At 36.5% G+C, this 27,878-nt stretch overlaps 1 protein-coding gene across 2 annotated transcripts in view; it reads right to left on the reverse strand.

The window, feature by feature from the left end:
* Positions 1-870: 870 nt before the first annotated feature.
* The window catches only part of LOC123551005 (non-neuronal cytoplasmic intermediate filament protein B-like), a 31,766-nt gene continuing 4,758 nt past the window's right edge, over positions 871-27,878 (reverse strand). Inside the window, exons 2-13 of one of the 2 annotated variants that reach the window (XM_045339601.2) lie at positions 24,495-25,020; positions 23,594-23,780; positions 22,848-22,943; positions 22,171-22,338; positions 18,289-18,411; positions 12,592-12,812; positions 12,175-12,296; positions 9,908-9,919; positions 7,835-7,950; positions 6,686-6,799; positions 4,000-4,149; positions 871-3,079 (exon numbers count right to left, since the gene is read on the reverse strand). In XM_045339601.2, coding sequence (XP_045195536.2) covers positions 3,041-3,079; positions 4,000-4,149; positions 6,686-6,799; positions 7,835-7,950; positions 9,908-9,919; positions 12,175-12,296; positions 12,592-12,812; positions 18,289-18,411; positions 22,171-22,338; positions 22,848-22,943; positions 23,594-23,780; positions 24,495-25,006 — 1,860 coding nt within the window. In that variant the 5' untranslated portion in view covers positions 25,007-25,020 and the 3' untranslated portion in view covers positions 871-3,040. The remainder of the gene's footprint in view (positions 3,080-3,999; positions 4,150-6,685; positions 6,800-7,834; positions 7,951-9,907; positions 9,920-12,174; positions 12,297-12,591; positions 12,813-18,288; positions 18,412-22,170; positions 22,339-22,847; positions 22,944-23,593; positions 23,781-24,494; positions 25,021-27,878) is intronic. The other variant, XM_045339608.2, reaches the window with a different exon arrangement.

Consider the following 27,878-nt stretch of genomic DNA (forward strand, 5'->3'; position numbering starts at 1 on the left):
AGCTATTGCATTTATGTTTTCGCGTCACCTGATTTCCACCTGGCTTTCAATCTTGAAATTTGCTCTTAATCGGTGTTATTAGATTCACTTTGTTTTCGATCTTTGGAATCGTTCTTACAACGTTGGTTATGAGATTCTCGTTATTAGCACATAAAATGAAATTAAAGTGAAAAATAGATCTGCGGAGATCCCTGGCCTAGTGGTTAAGGCTAATAGTTTCCAAATATTTGTCAATCATCGATGCTGCTCCGAGCATTCGCTTGGGATGTGTAAATTTTTCACGAATTATGATGGTTCTAACAAAGTGGCTTTCAGTGCCTCAAACAATGCACGAAGGGAAACCTGAAGACTTCCTTCTCTATAAGAAGCTGGAAAAGTTGCCGTATGACTAAATCTGTGTCTGTGACTAAATCCAAACCAAACAGGTTTACATGTAATAAAGTGTTTCGATATCTAGTACAATTTCTCAACATTGTCGGCTTGAATGGTTAATTTGAAAAATACTAGATACGCTTCTCAATGTTTTGCCGTGAGCTCCAGTTGATAATCACTGCCGGACATGCGCAGACGGCCGCTCCAGCTCGGCAATGAGCAACATCGTTTAAAGTTAATATGCCGACTTTGTTCCTTTGAGTGATGGGTGAAGACCGCAGGTGCTTTTTGGAGGTTTTACTTCATGAACTGGGACCAACCGGGTAAAACCATAAGACAATGTACCATTATCCTTGTTTAGAATGTCGGAGGAATGAATCTAAGAAATATTTAATTATTCAGCCAACGCCATTGTCGTATGTCCTTACAATTTTAATTGACGGGAGATGGGGAGGTGGGGAGGGTTTCACTGGCGTGAGGGTTAAGGAAAAGCAGGCAAATAGTATTAAAATTTATTTGCTTCAACGCTTTACAAAATTATAGATAAGGTATTTAAGCAGAAGCTATATGTCATTTCAACCATAAATGTGAACAATTTTTTCAAAACTACTTCTTTGTGAAAAAATAGATTCCTCACGTTGGCACAAAATAATGTGTAAGAGCAAACCAAACGTTGATATGAGCCGTGCCATGAGAAAACCAACATAATGGCTTTGCGACCAGCATGGATCCATGCTGTTTGCAAATGGTTTCTCTAATTGCAATAGGGTTTAAAAGCGAACAGCATGGATCCTGACAAGACTGCGCGGATGCGCGGGCTGGTTTGAATCCATGCTGGTCGCAAAGCCACTATGTTGGTTTTCTCATGGCGCGGCTCATATACACTGTTGTTAACTTTCTTTACGTAGGGAATCATAAGATTCAAGTCTTGCACTAAAATACATGTATACAACAGATCTGAACACCCGCACTGACAAGCGTGGGGTCACAATTTATGGAATGATCTATCAAGTAAAAGAAATATATGCTCTGTAAAACTATATAAAAATCCTAACAACAAAAATACATAAATCTATCTAGATAATAAAACAGAACTATAAGAATATCCTTTGGAAGCATGGAATACTATCATGCAAAATGATGAAACTTTATTCAGAGGAGAGCATGAAACATGCAAGGGCTCTCACGACCCTAGCTGTTACAAAAAGGAGACTCCATGATCCCAAAGGACCATACCTGATAGCCTTCAGAAAGAATAAAGTTAATGCAAATGTATAAATATAAGCTTCATCGTGGAGAATGGCACTCTTTTCTCATTCATCCTTTTTATAAATATGTACAAAAATCGAGGGAAACAAAAACACCCTCTATCAAACATTAAATATCATGTTCTTGTCGCAAGACAAAGAATTTTAGTACTGATAACACAACTGCAGTTTCAAATCTAATGACCTTTGATTCTAATGGTTCTGAGCTCTATTTGTCATTTGGCTCTTATGGCCTTGAACTCTTATGACCGGTGCTTCAATGGCCTTGAGTTCCAATGACCTGTTTTGGAAACAAGATTTATTACCATTTTTGTTACGCATTAACTTATGCAGCACAGTTACCCTTACGAAAGCCAATGAAAACTAAGAGTATTAATAAAGATTTCTTTCGAAACTGATGCATAAAAGAGCAAGTGTAAACTTAAATAGTTCATGATGTGTGCTATTAACGAAACTAATATTCTCTCCACACTGACTCAAACATCCGCATATTGAGAGCACCACCTTTCATACCGTGTTAAGATATAGATACTAACCTATATGTCGAGTACACTGAAGATTATACAAGCACAAACTCCGTAGAACAAAATGTCTATATTAATTGTAATTTTATCAATTCGGAACCGAAGTAATGTATGGCATGCAAAAACATAATTGAGCCGCGCCATGAAAAAACCAACATAGCGGCTTTGCGACCAGCATGGGTCCAGACCAGCCTGCGATCGGCGCAGTCTGGTCAGGATCCATGCTGTTCACAAACGGTTTCTCCAATTACAATAGGCTTTGAAAGCGAACAGCATGAATCCTGACCGGGCAATATGCTTTGAAAGCGAACAGCATGAATCCTGACCGGCTGGTCTGGATCCATGCTGGTCGCAAAGCCACTATGTTGGTTTTCTCATGGCGCGGCTCATACGTAGCTCTTACACATACACAGCACTTAAATATGTTTCGTACAATACAGAGAGATTCTGTTCAGATAGCACCATTGAATCATTCATTTTCTTTAACAAGAAAAAGATATAAGCTACACTCACACAGAGAAAACGAAACCTTCACAAACTGTTATATGTGCAATGAAATTCGTAAAGTTTATTATAATGGTTTTGAATGACAGCACTCCAAATTAAATGTTCCTCTTTTGTAACTAAACTAACAATGAGTCCACATATATACAAATTCCATATTGCAGGAGTACAAACATAATTATATCAAATGCCAAAGAAAATATATAATATAATTATTTTTGTCTAAGCTTTTAAACCAACATCATAATCATAGAATCCACATATTCAAAACTAAATGGTGCGAAAATCTTCGTGATTTTAATGCAAGAGTCATACGTCTTGATTTTTATTTTGCTGATGACGTCATGACGTCATATTTGGTTTCATATTTATTTAGCCCATCATGTGTGTAACAGTAGCAGAGGCCTTAGTCTGAAAATGAAACATGAAAGTTATTAAATTTTTTTTCCAGAAATATCATTCAAGGGACGTATAAGATAATATGTATTATGCCGTTTACAACAAAATGTTTGTATATATTTTTTGAAAGGATAAATTAGTAAAAACAAATTTAAATACAATGGAATTAAACAGGTCTAGAATATAAAAGACATTTTGTGGAAATAAAGCTTATTTTAGCACGTGCTGTGTTTTACTTTGCGTGCATCCTCTGGCATTTAAGGTTCATAACGCTGAGAATTTAAAATTTAAAATTGGACATCTATTGAAAAAGATAAGGCGATGATGATGTCATTTACATACTGCTAAATTCTATATATATATAGAAATTAACATTTTATATAGCTCAGTTTCTACCGTTTCTTATGTTTAAGGTGCAAAACATGGTATTTTTGTCATAATAGTTGGAAACATTAAACAAATCATGTTACAGAAATGAGGAAAAAAATGCAATTATAAATCTAGAAATTAAAAAAAAACACGTCATTTTTGTTACATGTCGAAATGAAAACAAAATGGCTGTAATTTTGATCAGTCAATATAATTTGTGTAATGTCCTCATTATAAGACCATTTTGATTTTTTTCTCCAATTCTTTAAATGACTTCAAAAATCAAAGTAGGGACAATGTTGATTTTCCTTTTTACTCCGACGTCGATTTTATCACAGACTCCTTCAGCCAGTTGATCGAAAGTGATTCTGCCTCTGCTAGCAGTGCCGACCAAAATCAACAGGCTTATCTTGATCTGCACTGTTAGCTATTCAATCAATAAATTTTTAGTGAACATCCCTTCGAATGATACTGCCCACTAGTCCATTTTAGAAATTTAGCAGGATAATTGTTAAAATTATAACCAAAGTATAGAAGTTATTCAATAATAAAAGAAAGAATACCACTGCGTCCTTGTTCTTAAGAGCGGCTTCTCCGTCTCCTGTTCCCCACTCACTGCAAGATTCTGCTGATGCCAGCAAAGCAATGATATCGAGTCTTGCATTTTCTCGCTTTTCTTCATCCATGCTAAACGCGTACTCATTTGAGTAGATCTGAAAAAATATACTTGTGTTGATTTTTTGCGCTTTTTGTTCCTATTTTGACAATAAATAAAACATTGTGGTTACAGTAATGAGAATTTGTACTCTTAAACATGGTATTCGGCATAACACAAGCGTGTTTCTAGATATATACCACGGTCAAATATGTTTCATGGTAGTTTCATTATACATCAATAGGCAAAATTCGAATCACAAAGTATCAAAAGATGAATGTTCGATAAATGCGTGTCACAATGTTTCACAATGATCAAGATGTGCCATTTCATTGGTGGCAAACAATAAAAAAGAATATAGCACTTGAATCAAGCAGTGACATGTTTAAAACTAACATACAATAAGATAGGCATGACAGCTTTATAATAAAATTCAATTCGCATATCTATAGTAAACACAATGATTATACTTATTTTAAGACAAGACATTTTTTAGTTCTTTGACTGAGTACTTGTTTTGTTTTTTATCCTACGAAGAAAGAACCACTTCGGAAATATTCATACACCTTTACAACTTCAAAAATACTAGTTTTAAAATGAAAATTATATTGACTGCGATGACCTCTTGAAAATGCTAAAATTGTAACTTTTGATGTAATTTATGTGAGTTTCCACATTTCACAATATTGGTTATAAAATATGTAGTTGGTGCGAACCATTTTCAGTTTCAGAGCAAAAAACAGTGTCGTCAGCAAATTAAAACATGGACAGTTTTAAATATTCTATCAAGGTATTTACTAGGTCATGTTGTATACATGATACACCTTCTAGTTGTCAACTATTCGCGAAACATTCATGTAGATTATTTTTAAAAATTGAAAACTAGTAAGGGCGACATAGTTTCACTTTCTCGCACGCCGATATTAAACCTAAAATAGATTTACTAGGCTTACAGTTCAATTTCATATTCCAGATAAACAATATTTTCCAATAAGCTTTTGGATTCTACTTTCTAAACTCTAACTTCTCCTTGTAACATCTATAGGGCTTACTACTACTATTCAAATCCCTCCTACTGAAATCGTTTTTTTCCCTAATTTTATAACAATACTTTGCTCTATGAACGTCATGTCTAGCAATTTAACTGTTTTTATTAAAGAAGAACTTGTTCAAAATACGAATATGTCATACTGGTTCAAAAGCTTTTTGATATGACAGTCTTTTTGAACTGATGATATGGATGTTGCCAGGTTAGTTACTAGACTGTACAATGTGTTCGGAGTTTTAATCATGATTTTTTATACATTACCTGCATATAATCAATTTATAAAAACACAACATATTTTTATTGTGTTTATTTTTTAAACATAATAGTTCAAATTAAAATAAATTATTTGATAACATAGTATCTTATGTCTTAACCCTTAGCATGCTAGATAAATTGTCGTCTGCTGGAAATGTCGTCTGCTAAAATTGTAAAGTTCATTCAATTTCCTCCAAAATTGGAAGAAATATTGTCAGAGTAGCAAACAGCTTGGAACCTGATCAGACGCCGATTTAATCGGCGTCTGATCTGGTTCCAAGCTGTTTGCAAAGGCTGTTAAATTCGCCTGCAGCAGGCTAAGGGTTAAACATACATAAACGATAATACAATCCAATAAATGGCATACACGTAGTTATATTAAACAACTGACCTTGCTATTTAGTGAACCTGAATTAAAAGACTCCTTGTCATATATGACCTTTCATGGATGGTCCCGTGGAAAGTCACATATGACAAGTTTGACTGTACTTGCGCTTTCTATAAACATATTACTAATTTTGGACACGGTATTATTTAAATATTCGAACGAAGTAGCAACCATGCATTCAAGTTCAAAAATGCTTCAATCTCACTCATATTTGTACCGTTAACAAACACATCCGACCCCTCCATTACTTAATATTTATATCATTATATGTTTTCTTGTTCGTGATATGATTTGCAGTTATCTTTAAAAAAGCTATAACTTATTTGATTATAAACATCAAATTAAAGTTGACAAAAATTTAACACTTTTAAGGGGTCGACTTTTGCATTTGTTGAACATAAAAAAGTTGTGGACCGTACTAATATTTTTACTTGTAGCACAGCTTGTATTTTCTTAATTTCTGCATCATGCCTATTATATAGATTCTACGCGAAAATTATCGCCTTTAAGCCGCGAAATATTTTGATTGCCGAAATTTGATTGCCGAAATTTATGGGATTCCATATGTTTCTGATTTTGCGCATCTTTCGTTAAAAATCCATCCGAAATGTACTTGCGGTTGAATTATCAAATTGACGACTGTATCAAGTGTGTAAAACCCTTTTCATGGGAACTCATGCCGACGATCCACGTACGAGTGTGCAGATCTAAGCTTAGCAGTTTAGCTACAAGGGAATTGAAGAGTGTGCCTACATGCGCAGGCAACCCAGAAATCCCACTACTGAGAATAGAAAATACTACCTAGAGCAGATGTGCCTGGCGTTCTCCTAGTTATCCATTCAGGTAGTTATTAATATATCAGTATATATGTTAACCTTCTTAAATGTGATGAAAATCCCATACCTTCACTGTTTTGCCCTTAGGCAGAGTAAAGCTTTCAAACTTGTATTCGCTGGTTTTCTTAGTTCTCCTTTTTGGACACGTTCGAGATAACGTCCATCCAGACAGATCCATGTCCTACAACACAAATATATTGTAAATGAAGACTATTATATTTACTTACTTTTCCGCATGAGATATAGGCATCAGATGAAAATGTAAGATGGCGGGGCTTTGTATGCGTTGACCATTTTGCAATGAATCTATGGCCACGTGACCAAGACAAGTGATGAAAACATTAATTATGCGCAGATAAAACACTATCAATTACATTTTACCCAGCAACTTCAACATAAACTTGGAAGCATAAAGCATAAACATAAATAACTATAAAATTCACTTCGGTTTTGAAACAAACCAAGATGTAATTTCTGTAAACAATTTCAGAAAGCAACTCGACTCCTTGAGACTTGCAAGTATTAGGAGACAAAATTGTATATGTAAATTATGCACCAATAATGCAACTTAATCAGAATGTCAGTTTTTTTCTATGTTGTCAGAGATATGAAAATTATCGTCAGAAATAGATGATCAATTCTTAAATCTTTGTATAAAATGCGAAAGCCTTGGAACATATTTCGGTTTCGTGAATGAATCGTAGGCAATTGCAAATGCGTCATGTTATATGTATATATTGATACAGTGATACATATTTATTAAACTTTTGTATCTTATAAACCCGCCAGCTTATCTCAACAGGGAGAGCGCAATTCGATCAGCGGACAGGGCGTATGTTCTATGTGACGACTTGATAAAAGACGTTGTGTCTGCAATCATTCGTCCTCCACCTCTGATTCTTGTGGAGAAGTTGGCAGTTACTTACGGAGAACAGGTTTGTACTGGTACAGAATCCACGGCGTGAACACTGATTAGCTTAACTGCCCAACCGTTACATAACTGAAATACTGTCGAAAAACGGCGTTAAACCCAAAATTAACAAACAAAATTTGCATGTTGTTGTCTCTTGACCATTATTTCTATGCCTGAGAATTTGGGAATGGTCAAAGACATTGTTATATTTTATTAGTTGCAATATTCAGTACAACAGTAATCGACCAGTAAATGGAAATGATCTCACGAAAGTAAATTTTGTGACAAAAACATATCATATACCTTTGAACTTGTATTTGATATGCAGATATGTTTTCCTTGATTATCAAGTTCAGTGATCTGAGCTCCGCAGGTAGATGACCTAGTCACTTTGATACTTCCTGTTGACTGACTCATACCTGAAAAAAAAGAAAAGAACTTTTCACGATTTGTACAAGTTAGGCCCAGGTTGTACTTTATAGAAAAACAGTAAAACGGTTCAGGCGAAAGTAAACGCATGCAATATTTCACATAATTATAACTGAAAAGTATTCAGTAAGGAAAATACAAACATTAAGAAGACAATATCATTTCAATCCACCGCCACCTAGTATTGCTCTGATATTATTCTATATTTTGTGCGAAAGAAAAGGCTAAACTAAAATAGACAATGTTAGGTACTGGTTTCTTAGGTACTAATATGACAACGATTTGTCCGGTTCGACGTGTTGTATGCCCTTTTCTTGTATCTTCGTGCCCCCTACTTATTCCCCCACTTAAATCCCAAAATTAGGCAAAATACATTTAAAAGTGTATATATGATATTGAAGATAAACCTTTTATCTTTATCATGCAAACTTTTTTGTTTGGATATCCTAAACAGTCTTTGTGAAATCTCAAGATGTTTCCACCATATGTGTAACCTAAGTCATGGTCGCCATTTTCCTATATCATCGTGCCACTTGTGTTATTTGGGTCGCTTATGCCATTCAAGCATGGAAATTTGCCCCTTCGATGAAATTAGGTTAGGAGAATTGGCAATGACCTTGGAATGAAACTGTCAGAAGTTTTGGAAATGAAAATTTGGATATTTTTAAATAATTGCATTGTACTTGGTTTCTTTGTAAGCAGCTACACAGTGTCAATGATAGATATTTAATTAATGTGGATTAAAGGCAAACTACATGTTTTGTATGCATTTTGCCTTCTTTGTATATGAAATACCATGTGCTTATTATGTTTACACAATTCAATGACGTCAGAACTTTTGCATGAACTAGCAGCTCGTGTAAATGACAGAGGCACGAAGATATAGGAAGGCACGAAGATACAGGAATTGGGGATATTTGTCAACACGACAAACAGATTTTTGACATCGCAGGTTAATACACTACAGACTGTGTAAGGTACAATGGATTATAGATACTTACTCTTTACGTGCCGCCGATTCTTCTTTATTGAGCGAAAAAGGCGACGACAAGTTAATGCCAAATAGCGGTTTTTCAATAATTATTCCGAAAAATATTCAATTATCACTTCGCCAAAATTTTTTTAAACGTTTATTTTTATATAACGTCGATGTCCACAGCAATCTTTACATGCTGTGTAGAATGATGTCTTTTTCTATAACATGTAAGGGAGCTATCTAAAACATTTGTTATTTTGATTATTGTTATGACCATTTCCGGAATGATGGGTATGTTATAAGCTACTTTAGGGTTAGTTACACAGAAATATAGTTCGAAAAATATTCTTACACAACCCGAAATGTATAACAGATACGTCCCACATATATGCTTAACTTGATAAACATATGCTGGTTACTTGAAGGACATTTGACACAATGCGCTTTCTGGTTAAAGATACATGCGCTGGTGTTATTTTTACATGCACTATGACCTTGATTCTGATATATTTTTATATTTAAACTACCTACACATGAATTTTCCACCAATTATGTGAAAAAAAATCATTACTTTTATTAAAAAAAAATAATTTTACATTTAAAAAAGAATGTATTCACATTTATCATCAAATGCTTCAAAATTTGAAAGCATGGACTATACATGTATCGTTCTATTTCTATACGGTGATTTATTTCTTGTAAGTGATGCCATTTTCCCAACATTGAAATTTAGTCACACATAAGGTATTTAGTCAAAATGTTTTAACTCGGACAGGTATAAACTGTTAATTCAGACAGAAGTAAAAAAAAAACTGTGAAAATGTTAAAGTAGATGAGAACTAATACTGTTTTAAGAAAAGAAATAACAACGTTTTAGTGAAACTGAATCAAAGTCATAGGAGTACACTAAAGAGACTAAATCTTTCCAACGAGACTTCAACATAAATAAACATATTCTTTCTTATACTTACTAACAACAGGTTCTAGAAAAATAAAACAAAATTCCTCAAACAAAAGTCAATAAAACAAATAAAATACGATATTCAACTTCAATAAGTGCATTTTTTCTAGCATGCATGCATAAATTAATTAATTAATCATGTGTCAAATTCACCCCAGTTTAGTATTTTGATTAGTTTCGTAAACAAATAATTTGTTTGAAATTTAGTTAATATCTTATTTCTTTTAAAAATCAGGGAACTTTGTAAAATGCAAATTTGTACAACAGAGCATATGTGAAAACACTAGAAAGAAGTGTGCAAATAATTAAAGATATGTGGGGGGTATAAATAACATTGGTATATATTTAGTTCACAAATAAATTTCGTACATTGTCCGTTACGATAAAAAGTGGTAGCCAGGTAAGCACGCTACAATTTCTATAATAAAAAAGAATAAAATCAATTTTCTCAAAAAAATAAGTAATATCTAACACTGTTGCGACAAAAAAAAACAATAACAAAACAGCAAACAAAATATCTGATTATAAAAAAAACCCTATAGTAACAGCAAAAGCCATAGTTTTTACCCATAACCAAATATAAAAAATATACAAGCCATCGTAAGCCTTATGAGTGTGTATTTAAAGCCGTTGGATTACAACTTGAGATTACTTCCATACTAAACATTATTCAACACCAACAACTCACAATTTTGTTGAAACGTCTCTTTGGAATTCTAGTACAGTTAGTCGATGGAAGCAGTGATACCAGATACATCATAATTATTCATGCAAAAAAATGAGTTTTTTCCTTTTACCCACGGCAACTGTTAAATTTATATAAAGGAGACGATTTTTGACATAAGTTTTTAACATAAAGAAAAATAAATAGAAATGTTGTTAAACCACAGTTAATATAATGACATGACACAAGGCAGCAGTATGATAAAAAATTTATTCAAATTAATTTGGAAGACAGTATAAACGTCTTAAAATGCTCAGCATATATAAGCAATCGTGTTATATCAAAGCTTAATGTATGAATGAATATTTTGCATAAGACTATAATCCGGTTGTCTATATAAGAAAATGGGTAAGTGATACAAAATATAAAATTTTTAATGTAAAAGAGCTAGAAGGACTGAACTCCAGATTTTGGCTAAAATGGTCTCTTTTTTTTAATTTGAGTTTGGTCATACTATTAATATTAAACACGAGGTTTTGTTTCTAAACTATCTTTAAAAATGCGAAATCAAGACAAAAAAAAACATGCCCGAGTCGGGCATTTATGGCCTGGGACGCCTTGGCAAAAAAGACATTCCTAACGTCTTGGCCAATACACCACGGAATTCATAATTTTTATAATTACGGTAGATTACCTCCGGTACCCAGTTTCAATTTTGAATGGAATAATTAGTAAAAACTAACTAACATCTGACGTACTGACGCGAGAGACAAGTGATACTTTGGACGGGACTACAGTAAACACATGTATGAATTGTTTTGAAAAAAATATAGAAACACGCTTATAATCAAGCAAGACATAAATTGAAAATTACTTAATTAGGCAATAAAAATGGTTTCAGTTGACATCTTTAACAAATCTCATTTTATCTCCCTTATGATATCTACAAAAAATCTACACTATAGCATAAGCGGATACATATAGCAAAAACACCAACAGCATTTTATATAATGTCATTGAATACATGATGGTAATGAATATGTGTGACAAAAATACCTTGAACAATTTGTATGTTCTTTTGACTACAGCAAGCATATGTTGTGTTTTCAGATGAAGTATTTATGGTATATTCTCACTAGACAGCAAAATGCGCACTTTGTTTCAGGCTGAGCATTAAGCATTTTATATGTAAAGTATGCCAATACATGTTTATTCCTTAGCACAAACATTTATACTTTCGTCATACTTAACACAGGAAGGGATAAGAATGGAAGAAAAGTCTTTTAGAATTCTTCCCTTTCGCTGACAAAAATTAAATGAACGTACCGAGCTTTCTGGCAAGATAATCTTTCACAAACAATAAATCGAGCATGTGCAATTAATGCTAAAGCATGAAAAGAATGTACAAGAATACTTTTGAATTTGCAGTATATTTTCATCTTATGTTGTAACTGCACTCTTTGTTAAAGGATGTAAATTTTCAGAAACCTAAACTTAATGAAACAAAGTTTGCACGTGCCAAATTTTTAATACAAACAGTAAGCAAGAAGCACGTGATTTCTCGCTACAACCCCCACTGATTGATTACATCTACGTGTGTTAACGTTACTAACTGGACGCTGCGGAACTCTGGCCGCCGCCGCCGCCGCTTGACATCCCTCCAGAAATCACAGATGCCAAATGTTGCCCACCACGGCTTTGCATGTTAAACTGTGATTCTAACGATCTAGCCATCCTGCAATTACAGAAAAAACATAATATTATATATACTTTGCATAAGGCAATTATTTGTAAATTTAACGTGTTCGTTGATAGTTATTAACGTTGATGTACTTAAGGTCATTTTTTATTGATAAAAGGTCAGGTAAAGTGTCCATATAATTATTTTTAATTATATCACAATCTCTCCAATGACTGAATCTTTTAAAAATGATGGAATCTTGAAGGGACAATTTGATATAAATGATGGGATCTTGAAGGGACAATTTCTTCAAATGCATTGAATAAATTCACAATCATGTAAATTTTACTTGGATTCTTCGCCTTCCAGTAGTTTTTTGTAGCACGCGATCTCGAGCTCTAAGCTCATTTTGCTGTCTTGAATTTCAGCCATATCAGCATTAACATCTGCAAGCTCTTGCTGTAGTTTGGCTATTTCCATTCTAAGTTCGTCCTTGCAATTCTCACATTCACTACGCTCTCTTTCCATCATGGCTTTCATCTCCTGGATCTGTGCCATCAAAGATGCGATCTGTAAATATAAAACACATGAACAGTTCATCTACTATAAACGACAGTAAGTATTTTCCAAAATTAATTACAGACAGTTCATAGTTATTTAATGCAACACAATGATTCAGCATGTTACAGATAAACTCATCTGTTTATCATTCAAGAAAATATATTGAATGATCTAATCGTTTTTTTCTAAATAATTTGCATGCATGACTGTCTGTAATATGGCGGTATTGAGCTAGTATACGAGAGTTTCTAAGCCTCTAACAAGGTGCATCAATAGGAGGGTATTTTAAACCTTTACAATGATACCATATACACGTATACCGTATACACATATTGAAGTATTCGAATGCACTGGCCGTTCTGCTACTGTTACAGCCGCGAAAGCATACACGTGGCTTTATAAAATATGGTACTTGAGGATTTCTTCTGAAAAATGGAACATATCTATAATGCTGTGACGAGTATAATGTAAGGTTGTGGTGAATGCTGTGACGAGTATAATGTATGGTTGTGGTGAATGCTGTGACGAGTATAATGCATGGTTGTGGTGAATGCTGTGACGAGTATAATGGATGGTTGTGGTGAATGCTGTGACGAGTATAATGTAAGGTTGTGGTGAATGCTGTGACGAGTATAATGTAAGGTTGTGGTGAATGCTGTGACGAGTATAATGTAAGGTTGTGGTGAATGCTGTGACGAGTATAATGTAAGGTTGTGGTGAATGCTGTGACGAGTATAATGTAAGGTTGTGGTGAATGCTGTGACGAGTATAATGTAAGGTTGTGGTGAATGCTATGACGAGTATAATGTAAGGTTGTGGTGAATGCTGTGACGAGTATAATGTAAGGTTGTGGTGAATGCTGTGACGAGTATAATGTATGGTTGTGGTGAATAATATGACGGGTATAATGTAAGGTTGTGGTGAATGCTGTGACGAGTGTACTGTAACGCTCTGACGAGTATAATGTAAGGTTGTGGTGAATGCTGTGACGAGTATAATGTATGGTTGTGGTGAATGCTATGACGAGTATAATGTAAGGTTGTGGTGAATGCTGTGACGAGTATAATGTAAGGTTGTGGTGAATGCTGTGACGAGTATAATGTATGGTTGTGGTGAATGCTATGACGGGTATAATGTAAGGTTGTGGTGAATGCTGTGACGAGTATAATGCATGGTTGTGGTGAATGCTGTGACGAGTATAATGCATGGTTGTGGTGAATGCTGTGACGAGTATAATGTATGGTTGTGGCGAATGCTGTGACGAGTATAATGTATGGTTGTGGCGAATGCTGTGACGAGTATAATGTAAGGTTGTGGTGAATGCTATGACGGGTATAATGTAAGGTTGTGGTGAATGCTGTGACGGGTATAATGTAAGGTTGTGGTGAATGCTATGACGGGTATAATGTAAGGTTGTGGTGAATGCTGTGACGAGTATAATGTATGGTTGTGGTGAATGCTGTGACGGGTATAATGTAAGGTTGTGGTGAATGCTATGACGGGTATAATGTAAGGTTGTGGTGAATGCTGTGACGAGTATAATGTAAGGTTGTGGTGAATGCTATGACGGGTATAATGTAAGGTTGTGGTGAATGCTGTGACGGGTATAATGTAAGGTTGTGGTGAATGCTGTGACGGGTATAATGTAAGGTTGTGGTGAATGCTATGACGGGTATAATGTGAGGTTGTGGTGAATGCTGTGACGAGTGTACTGTAACGCTCTGACGAGTATAATGTAAGGTTGTGGTGAATGCTATGACGAGTATAATGTATGGTTGTGGTGAATGCTGTGACGAGTATAATGTATGGTTGTGGTGAATGCTGTGACGAGTATAATGTATGGTTGTGGTGAATGCTGTGACGAGTATAATGTATGGTTGTGGTGAATGCTGTGACGAGTATAATGTATGGTTGTGGCGAATGCTGTGACGAGTATAATGTATGGTTGTGGCGAATGCTGTGACGAGTATAATGTATGGTTGTGGCGAATGCTGTGACGAGTATAATGTATGGTTGTGGTGAATGCTGTGACGAGTAGGTTGTGGTGAATGCTGTGACGAGTATAATGCATGGTTGTGGCGAATGCTGTGACGAGTATAATGCATGGTTGTGGTGAATGCTGTGACGAGTATAATGCATGGTTGTGGTGAATGCTGTGACGAGTATAATGTATGGTTGTGGTGAATGCTATGACGAGTATAATGTAAGGTTGTGGTGAATGCTGTGACGAGTGTACTGTAACGCTCTGACGAGAATATTGTAAGGTTGTGGTGAATGCTGTGACGAGTATAATGCATGGTTGTGGTGAATGCTGTGACGAGTATAATGCATGGTTGTGGTGAATGCTGTGACGAGTATAATGCATGGTTGTGGTGAATGCTGTGACGAGTATAATGCATGGTTGTGGTGAATGCTGTGACGAGTATAATGCATGGTTGTGGTGAATGCTGTGACGAGTATAATGCATGGTTGTGGTGAATGCTGTGACGAGTATAATGTAAGGTTGTGGTGAATGCTGTGACGAGTATAATGTAAGGTTGTGGTGAATGCTGTGACGAGTATAATGCATGGTTGTGGTGAATGCTGTGACGAGTATAATGCATGGTTGTGGTGAATGCTGTGACGAGTATAATGCATGGTTGTGGTGAATGCTGTGACGAGTATAATGCATGGTTGTGGTGAATGCTGTGACGAGTATAATGTAAGGTTGTGGTGAATGCTGTGACGAGTATAATGCATGGTTGGTGAATGCTGTGACGAGTATAATGCATGGTTGTGGTGAATGCTGTGACGAGTATAATGCATGGTTGTGGTGAATGCTGTGACGAGTATAATGTAAGGTTGTGGTGAATGCTGTGACGAGTATAATGTAAGGTTGTGGTGAATGCTGTGACGAGTATAATGTAAGGTTGTGGTGATTGCTGTGACGAGTATAATGTATGGTTGTGGTGAATGCTGTGACGAGTATAATGTAAGGTTGTGGTGAATGCTGTGACGAGTATAATGTAAGGTTGTGGTGAATGCTATGACGAGTATAATGTAAGGTTGTGGTGAATGCTATGACGAGTATAATGTAAGGTTGTGGTGAATGCTGTGACGAGTATAATGTATGGTTGTGGTGAATGCTATGACGGGTATAATGTAAGGTTGTGGTGACTGCTATGACGAGTATAATGTAAGGTTGTGGTGAATGCTGTGACGAGTATAATGTATGGTTGTGGTGAATGCTATGACGGGTATAATGTATGGTTGTGGTGAATGCTGTGACGGGTATAATGTATGGTTGTGGTGAATGCTGTGACGAGTATAATGTATGGTTGTGGTGAATGCTGTGACGAGTATAATGTATGGTTGTGGTGAATGCTGTGACGAGTATAATGTAAGGTTGTGGTGAATGCTGTGACGGGTATAATGTATGGTTGTGGTGAATGCTGTGACGAGTATAATGTATGGTTGTGGTGAATGCTATGACGGGTATAATGTATGGTTGTGGTGAATGCTGTGACGGGTATAATGTATGGTTGTGGTGAATGCTGTGACGAGTGTACTGTAACGCTCTGACGAGTATAATGCAAGGCTGAGGTGAGTGAATGTGTGTAATGATGTGACTTTTCTCACTCTAGGATTATATTTCTTCTGGAAATGTTCAGTAAAATCCACATCATATTAATTCAACAGCGATTATCTCCCCTAGGGCTACATTAATCACTGCTGACACGTGACTATGAAATCGCATGCCGTTGAAAAAGAGTTTTTTTCTTAATTTCGGCTTTTATGTTCTTTTTTCATTTCATCACATCACCTACATTATCCTTAAATCTGTGAAAATACTTCAAACAGTTTCAACAACTAAAATCTAATATAAAAAACGATTTATATATCAAAATCCTGACAGAAGTCTTTTTTACAGCAAGTGGAGATTGCTGCGTACGAGATTGATAATACGTACGTGTTTGTATGTCTTTTTTGAAATTAGTAGAATACAACATGTTTAATGGCTAACGTGCTAACATAATTATATCTTTGTACATATTTACATTATTAGAATAATATATATAAACATATAAACAAAAGTATGTGACCCCTACATAAGCGCTTGCTACAAGCAAACCCAAACATGGCATATTAAGCACTTGAATGTTGCTTTTTGTGTGATTTTTAAACGCACTGACCTCCAGATCGCACAACAAAAAAAAAGAAACTTTTTAGATATCAGGAAATTATTGCTGTTCTTTATTCTTAGGAAGGCTTTGAAACGAATTTACTAATAAACTTTGATAATGTGGCAGTTGACCTCAATACAATCGACACTGTTTATTTTCCAATACAGGTAAATCCAATAATACCGTGTTCACACTAGCAGAACGGTTTTATTTTTATTAGGCACTAATTGGCTATAATTGGTATTTGACATTCAAAACCCATCAAAATGTAATCTAGTTTGCGTCCACACTAGGCAAAGAAATGTGGTTTAAATATATACATGCAATGTTGAAAGTTAACAAATATCTTGCAATAAGCAAAAAAGGTTACAAAGAATTGAGACTAACAGAAACAAGAAGGGGTCATCAATATTTAAACTTCTGTGTTCATCTAAGAATTTCTGTTCATTCCATCTATTGTCCATTTTGAGCATCAGCATGACTCCATATCGCAATTTAATGTTTTTTTTTTTCAACAAGAGTCCAATTACTTTTGCCAGCCACAGCATCAATTGTTTGATACAAAAGAGAAACACATGGTATTCTTCCTCCAAAAGGTAAGATCTGTAGATTTGGGATTGTAAAACCAGTTATAACTCACATTTGCGTTCACATTTGTAAAATAATGTAGCATTACTTTTTAATGTAGTATTAAAACCACCTCCCGAGGTAGTTTTAATGCTACATTACAGAAACCACTTGACCTTTACAAAATTCACGTTTAACACCACATATAGTGTGGACGCAAACGAGTTTAAAAAATAAACCCAAGTTAATGTAGGATTAAAAACGTAGTCTGAACAAGGTATAATTGCTTTACAATAGATCTGTGACGGATTATCTTTGAACACCCCTGGACTTACTGGACTCAACTGCCACATTATCAAAGCTTATTAGTACTGACAGAGAATTTGTTATGTAAACACGTAAGAATTAGTTGTTTTTACTAACTGTTCCATTCAATATTGAAAAGCGTTTGTAACGGTACCAAAAGTAAACTGTCTCAATTATAAAGCTTTACATTTAACTCCCGTTAAATACAAATTCCTTTGTTGCGTATTGGTCAAGAACGCTGGAAAAAAATATTGCCGATGCGGTCCGGGTTCGATTTCCGACTCGTGCATGTTATTTTTCTTGATATGGCATTTTTTAGGATAGTTTAGAAACAAATACGCATGTTCTGATGTTCATAAAATAACCAATCTTCAATTTTAAAGGAAGATTATTTTTAGCCAAAATCTGGAAGTCAGTGCCTTTAAGAATTTGTTTGTGCAGTTTTGTACCTTAGCGTCATATTCACTATTTTGTCTCTTTTGATCTCCAAGTTGAGATTTCAAAGTTCTGTTCTCCGTCTTGATAAGTCCGTCCATATTGTCCCTTGGTGCAGTCGCCTGCATGTGTGCTATCTGAAGAAAAAAAAAACACAGAACGCAAGATTATCTCCCGTTCCCGGATAGTAAATTGAGGTCTAAGAAATGTCAATCTTTTCTAACAGATTTTACTGGACTACCAATGTTAAATCTTTTCCTTCGAAAAATTTAGTGTTATTCTGCAGTGCTTGAAATTGTAAAGTAGATAATTATCAAACTATATTGTTAAATCCACCAATTTGAGCACCAGGAACGTTTGCACTGCCTGAATCTATCGGCGTGAAGTTGGCAGTACAGCAGTAGCAGCAGTAGCAGCAGTTAACTGCTCTTACTGCCAGCAGTTACATCAGTTAACTGCCGCTACTGCCAGCAGTACGGGCAGTTAACTGCTGCTACTGCCAGCAGTTACAACAGTTAAATTGTTTGTACTACCACAAGTGAAGTGCTGCTATTGCCATGAGTTATTACTCGGTTTTAAAGTTAGCGGTGCTTTATACTTTTTTAATCGAACGGTCTGTAATTTGGATAGTGTTTGCAAATACAATATAGTAGTATAGATTTATTTTGTATAATAATTAATTTTACCAAGAAAAAGATGAACCGCCTAAATAGCTGTGATATTATGGTAGGTATAAGCAGTGCTTGTATATCCATCAGTATTTTAATCAATATAAATTTTCATCTTTAATACAGTGTTATGTAAAGCCGCAACAGATCAAACGAAATTATATGGAAGTCTAATGCGTATTATCATATATTTTTAGAAGTAAGTACAAAATATTTTATATAATGCACAATGGATGTGATGCATGCATGTGCAAATCAAATTATTTATATTTTTATGAAATTCTTGGCTAAAAAATTTTGTACTGTGGACTCTGACGAATTAGCTGGCGAAACTTACCAATAATGAAAATTATGCATGGTATTTTGCGTTAAGATGAAAAGAAAAATAGAAAACATACACTAGTAAGTGAAAGAATGAATTAATTTTATCGCACATAAAAGGTTAATAAAAATGAATTGACAGAGTACAGAGTCCCAACCGCTTACGGGACAATACTCCACGCAACCACAACACCATTTTATTTAGACAGGAAGTGAATATACATTTGTAATAAAACACGGCTGATTTACAAAATTGAGACGAGCCTATAAATTGAACTCTCAAATGTCAAATCAGTTTATAGTGTAGTGTATTTAACTCTTGAGTTTTGGCCTTTACTATGATGTAATTACCTCCCCAGATTGTATTTTAAGAAACTGAAAGTAGAAAATCCCGCGCTTTTCTAAATTGAAAGGGATGGTTTCGAATTTAAGAAACTGAAAGTAGAAAATCCCGCGCTTTTCTAAATTGCAAGGGATGGTTTCGAATTTGGCCCGGGCACGTTTTCTAAATAAAATGAGTACATGTGTTTTATAGGCATTTAAATTCAAATAGTTATTTTTAATGATAACTGAAGTAAAAATACAAACAATAGTTTGAATAAAGTTGTTGTGTGCTAAAATCGAATTTTACCAGCTCCTGACTGAAAATTGAAAGGCGAGGAAGATTATGCAAAACAGGAAAGGACAATTATCCATCAATGTATTCATTCATGTACATTGTACAGATTAACACCATGACTGTAAAATCAGACAGAAGTTTGGGGTTCCCCAGCTCCGCCCCAGAACTTGACTTTTGGATCGGACCGGGTGGCCGTTGTAGAGGGGGTCGTCCCCCACCCGGCACGGGTGGCCGCCATTCGGGGAAAACTCTTGTTTGGGAGGAACCCGGGGTGAGCTGTGAGGCGGGGGTGGCCTGAAATGCTTACAGCAGTTAATAGGAGGACCCTACGGGACCTTGACTTTGGGACGGGACCGGGTGGCCGTTGTAGAGGGTGACGGTGTATGGGGGGCCAGCGTAGCGGCTACCCCGGGAAAACTCTTGTTTACCCGTGAGCGGGTCTCAAACTTGGTCCGAGGCCGTTTTTGGAAATTGTCACATTTTTCAGTTTGGGCACCCCCAGCTCCGCCCCAGACCTTGACTTTTGGATCGGACCGGGTGGCCGTTGTAGAGGGGGTCGTCCCCCACCCGGCACGGGTGGCCGCCATTCGGGGAAAACTCTTGTTTGGGAGGAACCCGGGGTGAGCTGTGAGGCGGGGGTGGCCTGAAATGCTTACAGCAGTTAATAGGAGGACCCTACGGGACCTTGACTTTGGGACGGGACCGGGTGGCCGTTGTAGAGGGTGACGGTGTATGGGGGGCCAGCGTAGCGGCTACCCCGGGAAAACTCTTGTTTACCCGTGAGCGGGTCTCAAACTTGGTCCGAGTCCGTTTTTGGAAATTGTCACATTTCTCAGTTTGGGCACCCCCAGCTCCGCCCCAGACCTTGACTTTTGGATCGGACCGGGTGGCCGTTGTAGAGGGGGTCGTCCCCCACCCGGCACGGGTGGCCGCCATTCGGGGAAATTCTTGTTTGGGAGGAACCCGGGGTGAGCTGTGAGGCGGGGGTGGCCTGAAATGCTTACAGCAGTTAATAGGAGGACCCTACGGGACCTTGACTTTGGGACGGGACCGGGTGGCCGTTGTAGAGGGTGACGGTGTATGGGGGGCCAGCGTAGCGGCTACCCCGGGAAAACTCTTGTTTACCCGTGAGCGGGTCTCAAACTTGGTCCGAGGCCGTTTTTGGAAATTGTCACATTTCTCAGTTTGGGCACCCCCAGCTCCGCCCCAGACCTTGACTTTTGGATCGGACCGGGTGGCCGTTGTATAGGGGTTGTACCCCACCCGGCACGGGTGGCCGCCATTCGGGGAAAACTCTTGTTTGGGAGGAACCCGGGGTGAGCTGGGGCGGTGTTTCCATGGGGAACTCTTTTTTTTTCGGAACTCGAGGCTGAATTCGGCTTGAGTGCTTTTCTTTCAGCAGTGAATACACCAGAAATATATACGAAACTGGTAAATTGCTCTCATTAGCTGTAACAGGAGCCTTGTTATTTGCTGTCATAAACATCTTACTGCTAGCAGTAATAGGAGCCTTGTAAACATTTAATCGCTGGTAGTTACATGTAAAAAAACTGGTATACTGGTCTTATAAACCATTTGACTACTGCCAGTAACACATAGAGAACTGATTTCATTGGTCATTTGACTCATTTCACTGCTGGAAGTGACATGCTCTCATAGACAACTCTGCTGTCAGAAACATAAATGAGACTTTTAAACCATTAAACTGCTGGTATTGCATAGTTTACAGGAGAATTTAAGGGTGAATGGGACAATTTTATATAGGGCAACATTTTTTTCCTACGGGCAGAATTTCTTTAAACTTTGTATACTGTCTGATTTAGAAAGAAAATATGTATTAAAGATCATAGGTACCCAGGCTTGATCCTGAATTTTCTGCCCTTGAAAGCAATAAACTGCTGTAACTGCTGGCAGTAGGAGCAGTTAACTGCTGTAACTGCTGGCAGTAGGAGCAGTTAACTGCTGCTACTGCCAGCAGTTACAGCAGTTAACTGCTCCTACTGCTGCTACTGCTGTACTGCCAACTTCACGCCGATCCTGAATCTATATTTTCATAAACATTTGAGAAAAAATGAGAATTAGTCGCTTCGAGTTTGAAAATCAATCATAGAGTCTTTATTTGGTCATCAAACCAAGAACCTGGAATTTTCAGTTTGTTCAGAACTTTTGAGACAAGATTAAACCTGAGTTTAGGGAATATGTTTATCGAAACATTCAATCAGATATAGAGGTTTTGAATCTAGCAATAAAAAGTTAGATTCATTACCTCTGGTCCCAATTTTACCTACCCTATCTTCATATCGACATCTCAATTCGTCAGTTATAGTTGCCAACCGATCATCAAAGTCTTGTTGAAGATCGCAAACAGCCTGCTGGAATTCACTCTGCCACGCCGCCTCAATTTTCGGTCTTAAAGTATTGATACCTTCAACCAATGCTTTAAGTTCTTCGATTTCCTATAAAATAGTCATACATTTCTTATTTCATATTTACATTAATATTTTTGACTCAATGGACAAAAAATCTAATAATAATTAAGATACTTGTTTTCTGTTTACATGATACTTTCTTCTGGTGCCCGGTGCCCGTCCGAAGATGTAATACTTCTTCACGTGAGCCGGTCACTTTAAATTCATTCAGATCCGCATTAAATACTGTGAAATCATTTAATTTCGTGGGCATGAAATTTCGTGGTTTTGGTAAAAACGGTAGTTTCGTGGGGATATGAATTCGTGGATTTCAACTTTTGATTATAAAATGAATGGGAATTTTACTTATTCGTTGGGATTAAATTTCGTGGATTGACTGAACCACGAAATCCACGAAAATTAGTCCCCCACGAATATTAATGATTTCACAGTATCTTGTGTATTAACTACAACAAATGCATTGTCTAAAATCGCAATAAAGTACGTACCAATTTTGCTGTTTATCTAAGAAATGAATAAAACACGTCAAAACGTACATGCGTTGTGGAAGTTTCTAAGAAATCTAATTCCTCCAAGGCTGCGTCGCGTGCCTGCTCGGCGATAATCTGGAGACTTCTTGCTGCTTCAAGGTCCTGAAGTAAATAAACATTACGGTTAATACACCCTTTGGGCTAATCATTTAACATCGAGGAGGATAGAAAACAAACACACTATCAATGTAAGCTCAGTTTATTTTATTTCATTTCTTTGGCTGATGAATTCTTATCCCTACCATTTTTTTAGTGACGCTTCTGGACATGAAATAGACTAAAATGACATTCCTTCTGAATAAAAAATAATACATTTTATAAAAACACTTCTCGACAATTTTGTTCACAATGCGATACTTTTCTATGCTTTAGTAACCGTGCATTAACGGCACGTGAATGATAACGCGGTGTGATACGTTTTTGAGAATGCATGTGTCATCAAGGTAGCTAAATAGGCGGACGTTCGAACAAAACGTCATATAACGGCATACAGTCCAATCATCCTTCACTCGAATTCGGATAATTAGAATGTCACCCTCCGCTCGAACACATTGTCAGGTTACCGCAAAATCCCTACATGTTGTATGATTTACCGACAACTCGAACAAATTTTGCCAGTCCCGTCGAGTTCGAGCGAACGAATGCAAGTCGCGATGTTTTGTAATAATTGGAGTTTTGTAATAATTTAGAGTTTTGTAATAATTATTAAATCAGTTCAGTAATCTATCAGTTCGGAAGTGAAACAGACTTACCCCTCTAAGTCTAGCATTATCCTCTCTGATTAAGGCAACTTCTTTCTTTGCCATATCCCTGTCTCTTGCAAGGTTCTCACATGTTTGCCTCAATGATTTAATTTCAGACTCTAAGTCGCAAATCATCTGGTTGCTCGTATCAAGTTGATTTTGAAGGTCTTGAATTCGTTTTTTTAAGTCCTCTATTCTAATGATAAATCAAAATGTTTCGTTTTTAAAACGCATAAAAAGCATACAAAGGCTGTCACTATTAGTGACAAATGCCTCCGGAGCAACCCTTGGGATTAGATGAACATTTGTGTTAGGGTTAGCGTTTAGGGTTAGGGTTTGTGACCTTGACCTTGACCTGAGAGACCCGGGTCATGAGCGCGACACATCGTCTCAATATGGTTAACATTTGTGTCAAAGTATTTTCTAACCCCTCTATGAATGTTCAAGTTACAGCAAGGACAAGAATTTACATGGACGCACACACACACGGACGGACGGACAGTGCGATTTTAATATGCCCATCTTCGGAGGCATAAAAAAGTAAGCTACTTAAGCCCATCTATAAAGAGGCATGCCATTCATATAAACGTCACACGATTTCATAGCGACCTTAGTAAACTGTGTTTGTTTATGTCACAGGGTATTGTGCGTTTTAATCGACCTGGCGGGGTTTTGTGACGGTCCACTGCATTATTGTACAAGATATGTAGTATATTCGGCAACCTTATTTCTTATTCAATGGCCATCTACCTTACATTCTATCCAATATAGCGTTGAATTTTAGTCAATTATATTGCTCTACCTATTTTGCTTGTTTTGTTTTTTTAGATTACCATTACTTTAAAATCATTAAGGACTGAAGACTGTTATTTATGACAAAACAAGGAAATCTTTTTAAAATTATACTTACTCATTATCTTTTGTTTCCAGTAGATCTTCTTTTGACATCAGTTCTGCTTTTAATGGGGCGAATTCTTTTCGGAGTTCCTCCAGCGCTTCTCTGAGTTCTTTTATTTCTTCCTCATACTCTACCCTGACTCTTTCGCCAGTAATCCCTTTAAGCTTTCTTAGTTTTTCATTTTCATCTGCTAGCGCCCTGTTTGATGCTTCTAAGAGCCTGCTTTTTTCAATGTAACAGGCGAGTTTTCCGTTCAGTTCACTCAAATCCTTCTTCTCCTTGCCTCTTGATCCTTTCACGCTCATGACGGTCTCCTTGCTAACCTTAGCGGTCTCGCCTGAAGGCAGTAAACCACCTCCTCCATAACTGCTGCTCATCATAACGTTGGAACGTCTAGTCATAGGACCGCCATAGCTTGTCCGAACAGACATGGAAGTGCCCGGCTTGGTATTCTGAACGACAATTGGAGCAGATGCCACCGAATATCGCTTCTTAATAACTCTTATATCTTTTTCCGAAGACATCTTTCTTGGTTAAACTGAAAATAAAGACATTACTGTTATAGTTCGATTAGAAACAACCATTCCGACAAGGTGCTTTTATACAGAATATCATTAATGTCAGGTGCGTATTATTAACAAACTAAAAATTTCTAATTAATTGGCATCCTGCCTTTTTATCAGCAAAACTCGAATTTCTGTTCGAATAAGGCCAAAAAAATGTAAATAGTCATTCATATTGTACCCAGCATGAAATGGGTTTATCATTGTACCCAGCATGCAATGGCTTTATCAATGTAGCTAGCATGCAATGGCTTTATCATATGCTACCATATATCAACGTATGATTGACAGTAGCTTCTAGAGATACAGATATCAGACTGTGTCCTGAATATATACCTTTATTTACATGTACAGTATAATTCAGTGGCAGGGGCTCGAACTAGGTCGAAAGGCTTCCAGATACGGAAAAAATAATTACATATACGCGGTTACCCGATATTGGCCTATATTTCCTTGCTATATGGGCTCAAACCTTCCAGACTTAAAAATGGTTAAGATATTGACATTTTAAGAGTGAATGTCGCCGTTCATCTCATTTGTTCCTCTAGGGCTACCCAATGTCTAGTCTACACAATGAGCCTAATGTTAGCCCGGACATATACATCTAAATATACTTCTATACCAAAACAACTAAAACTCATTTATTTGATTAAACTGTTATTTTTTATACATAGAGGATATTACATGAGTGCCTTTTCATATTGAATTTATTAAACGAGTTGAATAAAATAATAAAATGCGAGACTCCGCCGAGCATTTTATCAATTTTATTCAACTCGTTTAATAAATTCAGTGTGGAAAGTCAACATAATGTGATATTCTTTTTATCACATGTTTGCTTTTCCTGTCGAAACATCAAAAAATCTACTTTCTTTTACTATATAAAAACGTGAATTTGACCAACATCTCCTATACTATAAACGACGCCGACGTCGAAGCTTTATTACACAACAGCGTATTATTATTATTATTAATTAATCGCTTTATTACACTCCCGCGACGTCAAACATGTGATGAAGGTATATATTCAATGGTAAAAAAAGTTTTAAAACTTTGTCTCTATGATACATCTTGATGATCACAAAATGAAACAAAATTATCCATATTACATAACAAGAGGATATAAATCCAAATTTACATTAACGAAAAGAAAAAAGATTCTAAGTATGTGGTCAGCATTGTACTCTAATGTCTATCATTCCACAGTCTCAGACCTACAATCCTAAAACATTTACCATTAAAACACACTTCTTTTCGTTCGTTAAATGGAACAACACGTAACCCTTCTGTACAGTCGGAAAACCTGAAACCTAGTCTATTGGGAGAATTTTGGGATAAAAGGTCAGTCTTATAGACCGAAGCTTTTCCATCATAACGATTGTACATGGAAGAGAGCAATTTAAATCTGATCCTGGTTTTGAAAGGTTTGCTTAGAATTCTCAAATTTACGATTTAAAGCAAGTTTTGAACACATATTTTGAAAACGTTGCAATTTACGTATTTCGTTCTCTGCTTTACCATACAGTATAACATGACAATAGTCCCGAAAGCGAAATTACTAGTGATGAAACAGTTATTTCTGTAGCATCCTTTTTGAGATATGTACAAATAGTCTTAATCCTTTAGAAGTTCAACATAGCTGTACGACATTCCGTTTTAACATATTCCTTGAAAAATAAGCGTTTCTATAGAAGAAAAAAAAACAACCCAAAAACCTGCTTTCAGGTGTGATCTTATCATCAGTAATGTTAACCCCAATGGTACAACATTGCTTCAGCTGTGCTTTACTGCAGAACATAGTTAACTCTGTATTTGAATTGTCCATTATAAGAAGTGTGTTCCCTTTCATACAGCTTTGTCAAAAGTTCTTCAGTCTTCAATCGTATGTAATTCGTTAATGACTGGTGTCTGTTTTAAATGTTTAATTGCAATGCGATAATCCACAAACCCATAGACAGAGATGCGTCGCGAAATTACATCAAAGAATGTTCCTGCATAAGTAAGGTAGAGCTAGGAGAACACTACATTGTATCACACGTGGCATGATAACGCCTTAATTTGCACTTACCAGACATCTGTTTGGTCTTACGTAGGAGTAAAGACAACTTAACGCTTTACCACAGACCCTATACAAGCTTTGAAGCACATCATGAACTATATCTAGAGTTGGAGTAAAGCCACCTTAACGCTTTATTGCATACACCATACAAGCTTTGAAGTACATCATGAACTATATCTTGAGCAGGGGTAAAGCCAACTTGACACTTTATCACAGACACCATACAAGCTTTGAAGTACATCATGAACTATATCTTGAGCAGGGGTAAAGCCAACTTGACGCTTTATCACAGACACCATACAAGCTTTGAAGTACATCATGAACTATATCTTAAGCAGGAGTAAAGCCAACTTGACGCTTTATCACAGACACCATACAAGTTTTGAAGTACATCATGAACTATCTCTTAAGTAGGAGTAAAACCAACTTGACGCTTTATCACAGACACCATACAAGCTTTGAAGTACATCATGAACTATCTCTTAAGTAGGAGTAAAGCCAACTTGACGCTTTACCACAGACACCATACAAGCTTTGAAATACATCATGAACTATCTTAAGCAGGAGTAAAGCCAACGTGACGCTTTATCACAGACACCATACAAGCTTTGAAGAACATCATGAACTATCTCTTAAGTAGGAGTAAAACCAACTTGACGCTTTATCACAGACACCATACAAGCTTTGAAGTACATCATGAACTATCTCTTAAGCAGAAGTAAAGCCAACTTGACGCTTTATCACAGACACCATACAAGCTTTGAAGTACATCAT

Source organism: Mercenaria mercenaria, chromosome 15, assembly GCF_021730395.1.
Source record: "Mercenaria mercenaria strain notata chromosome 15, MADL_Memer_1, whole genome shotgun sequence".
NCBI lineage: Eukaryota > Metazoa > Mollusca > Bivalvia > Venerida > Veneridae > Mercenaria > Mercenaria mercenaria.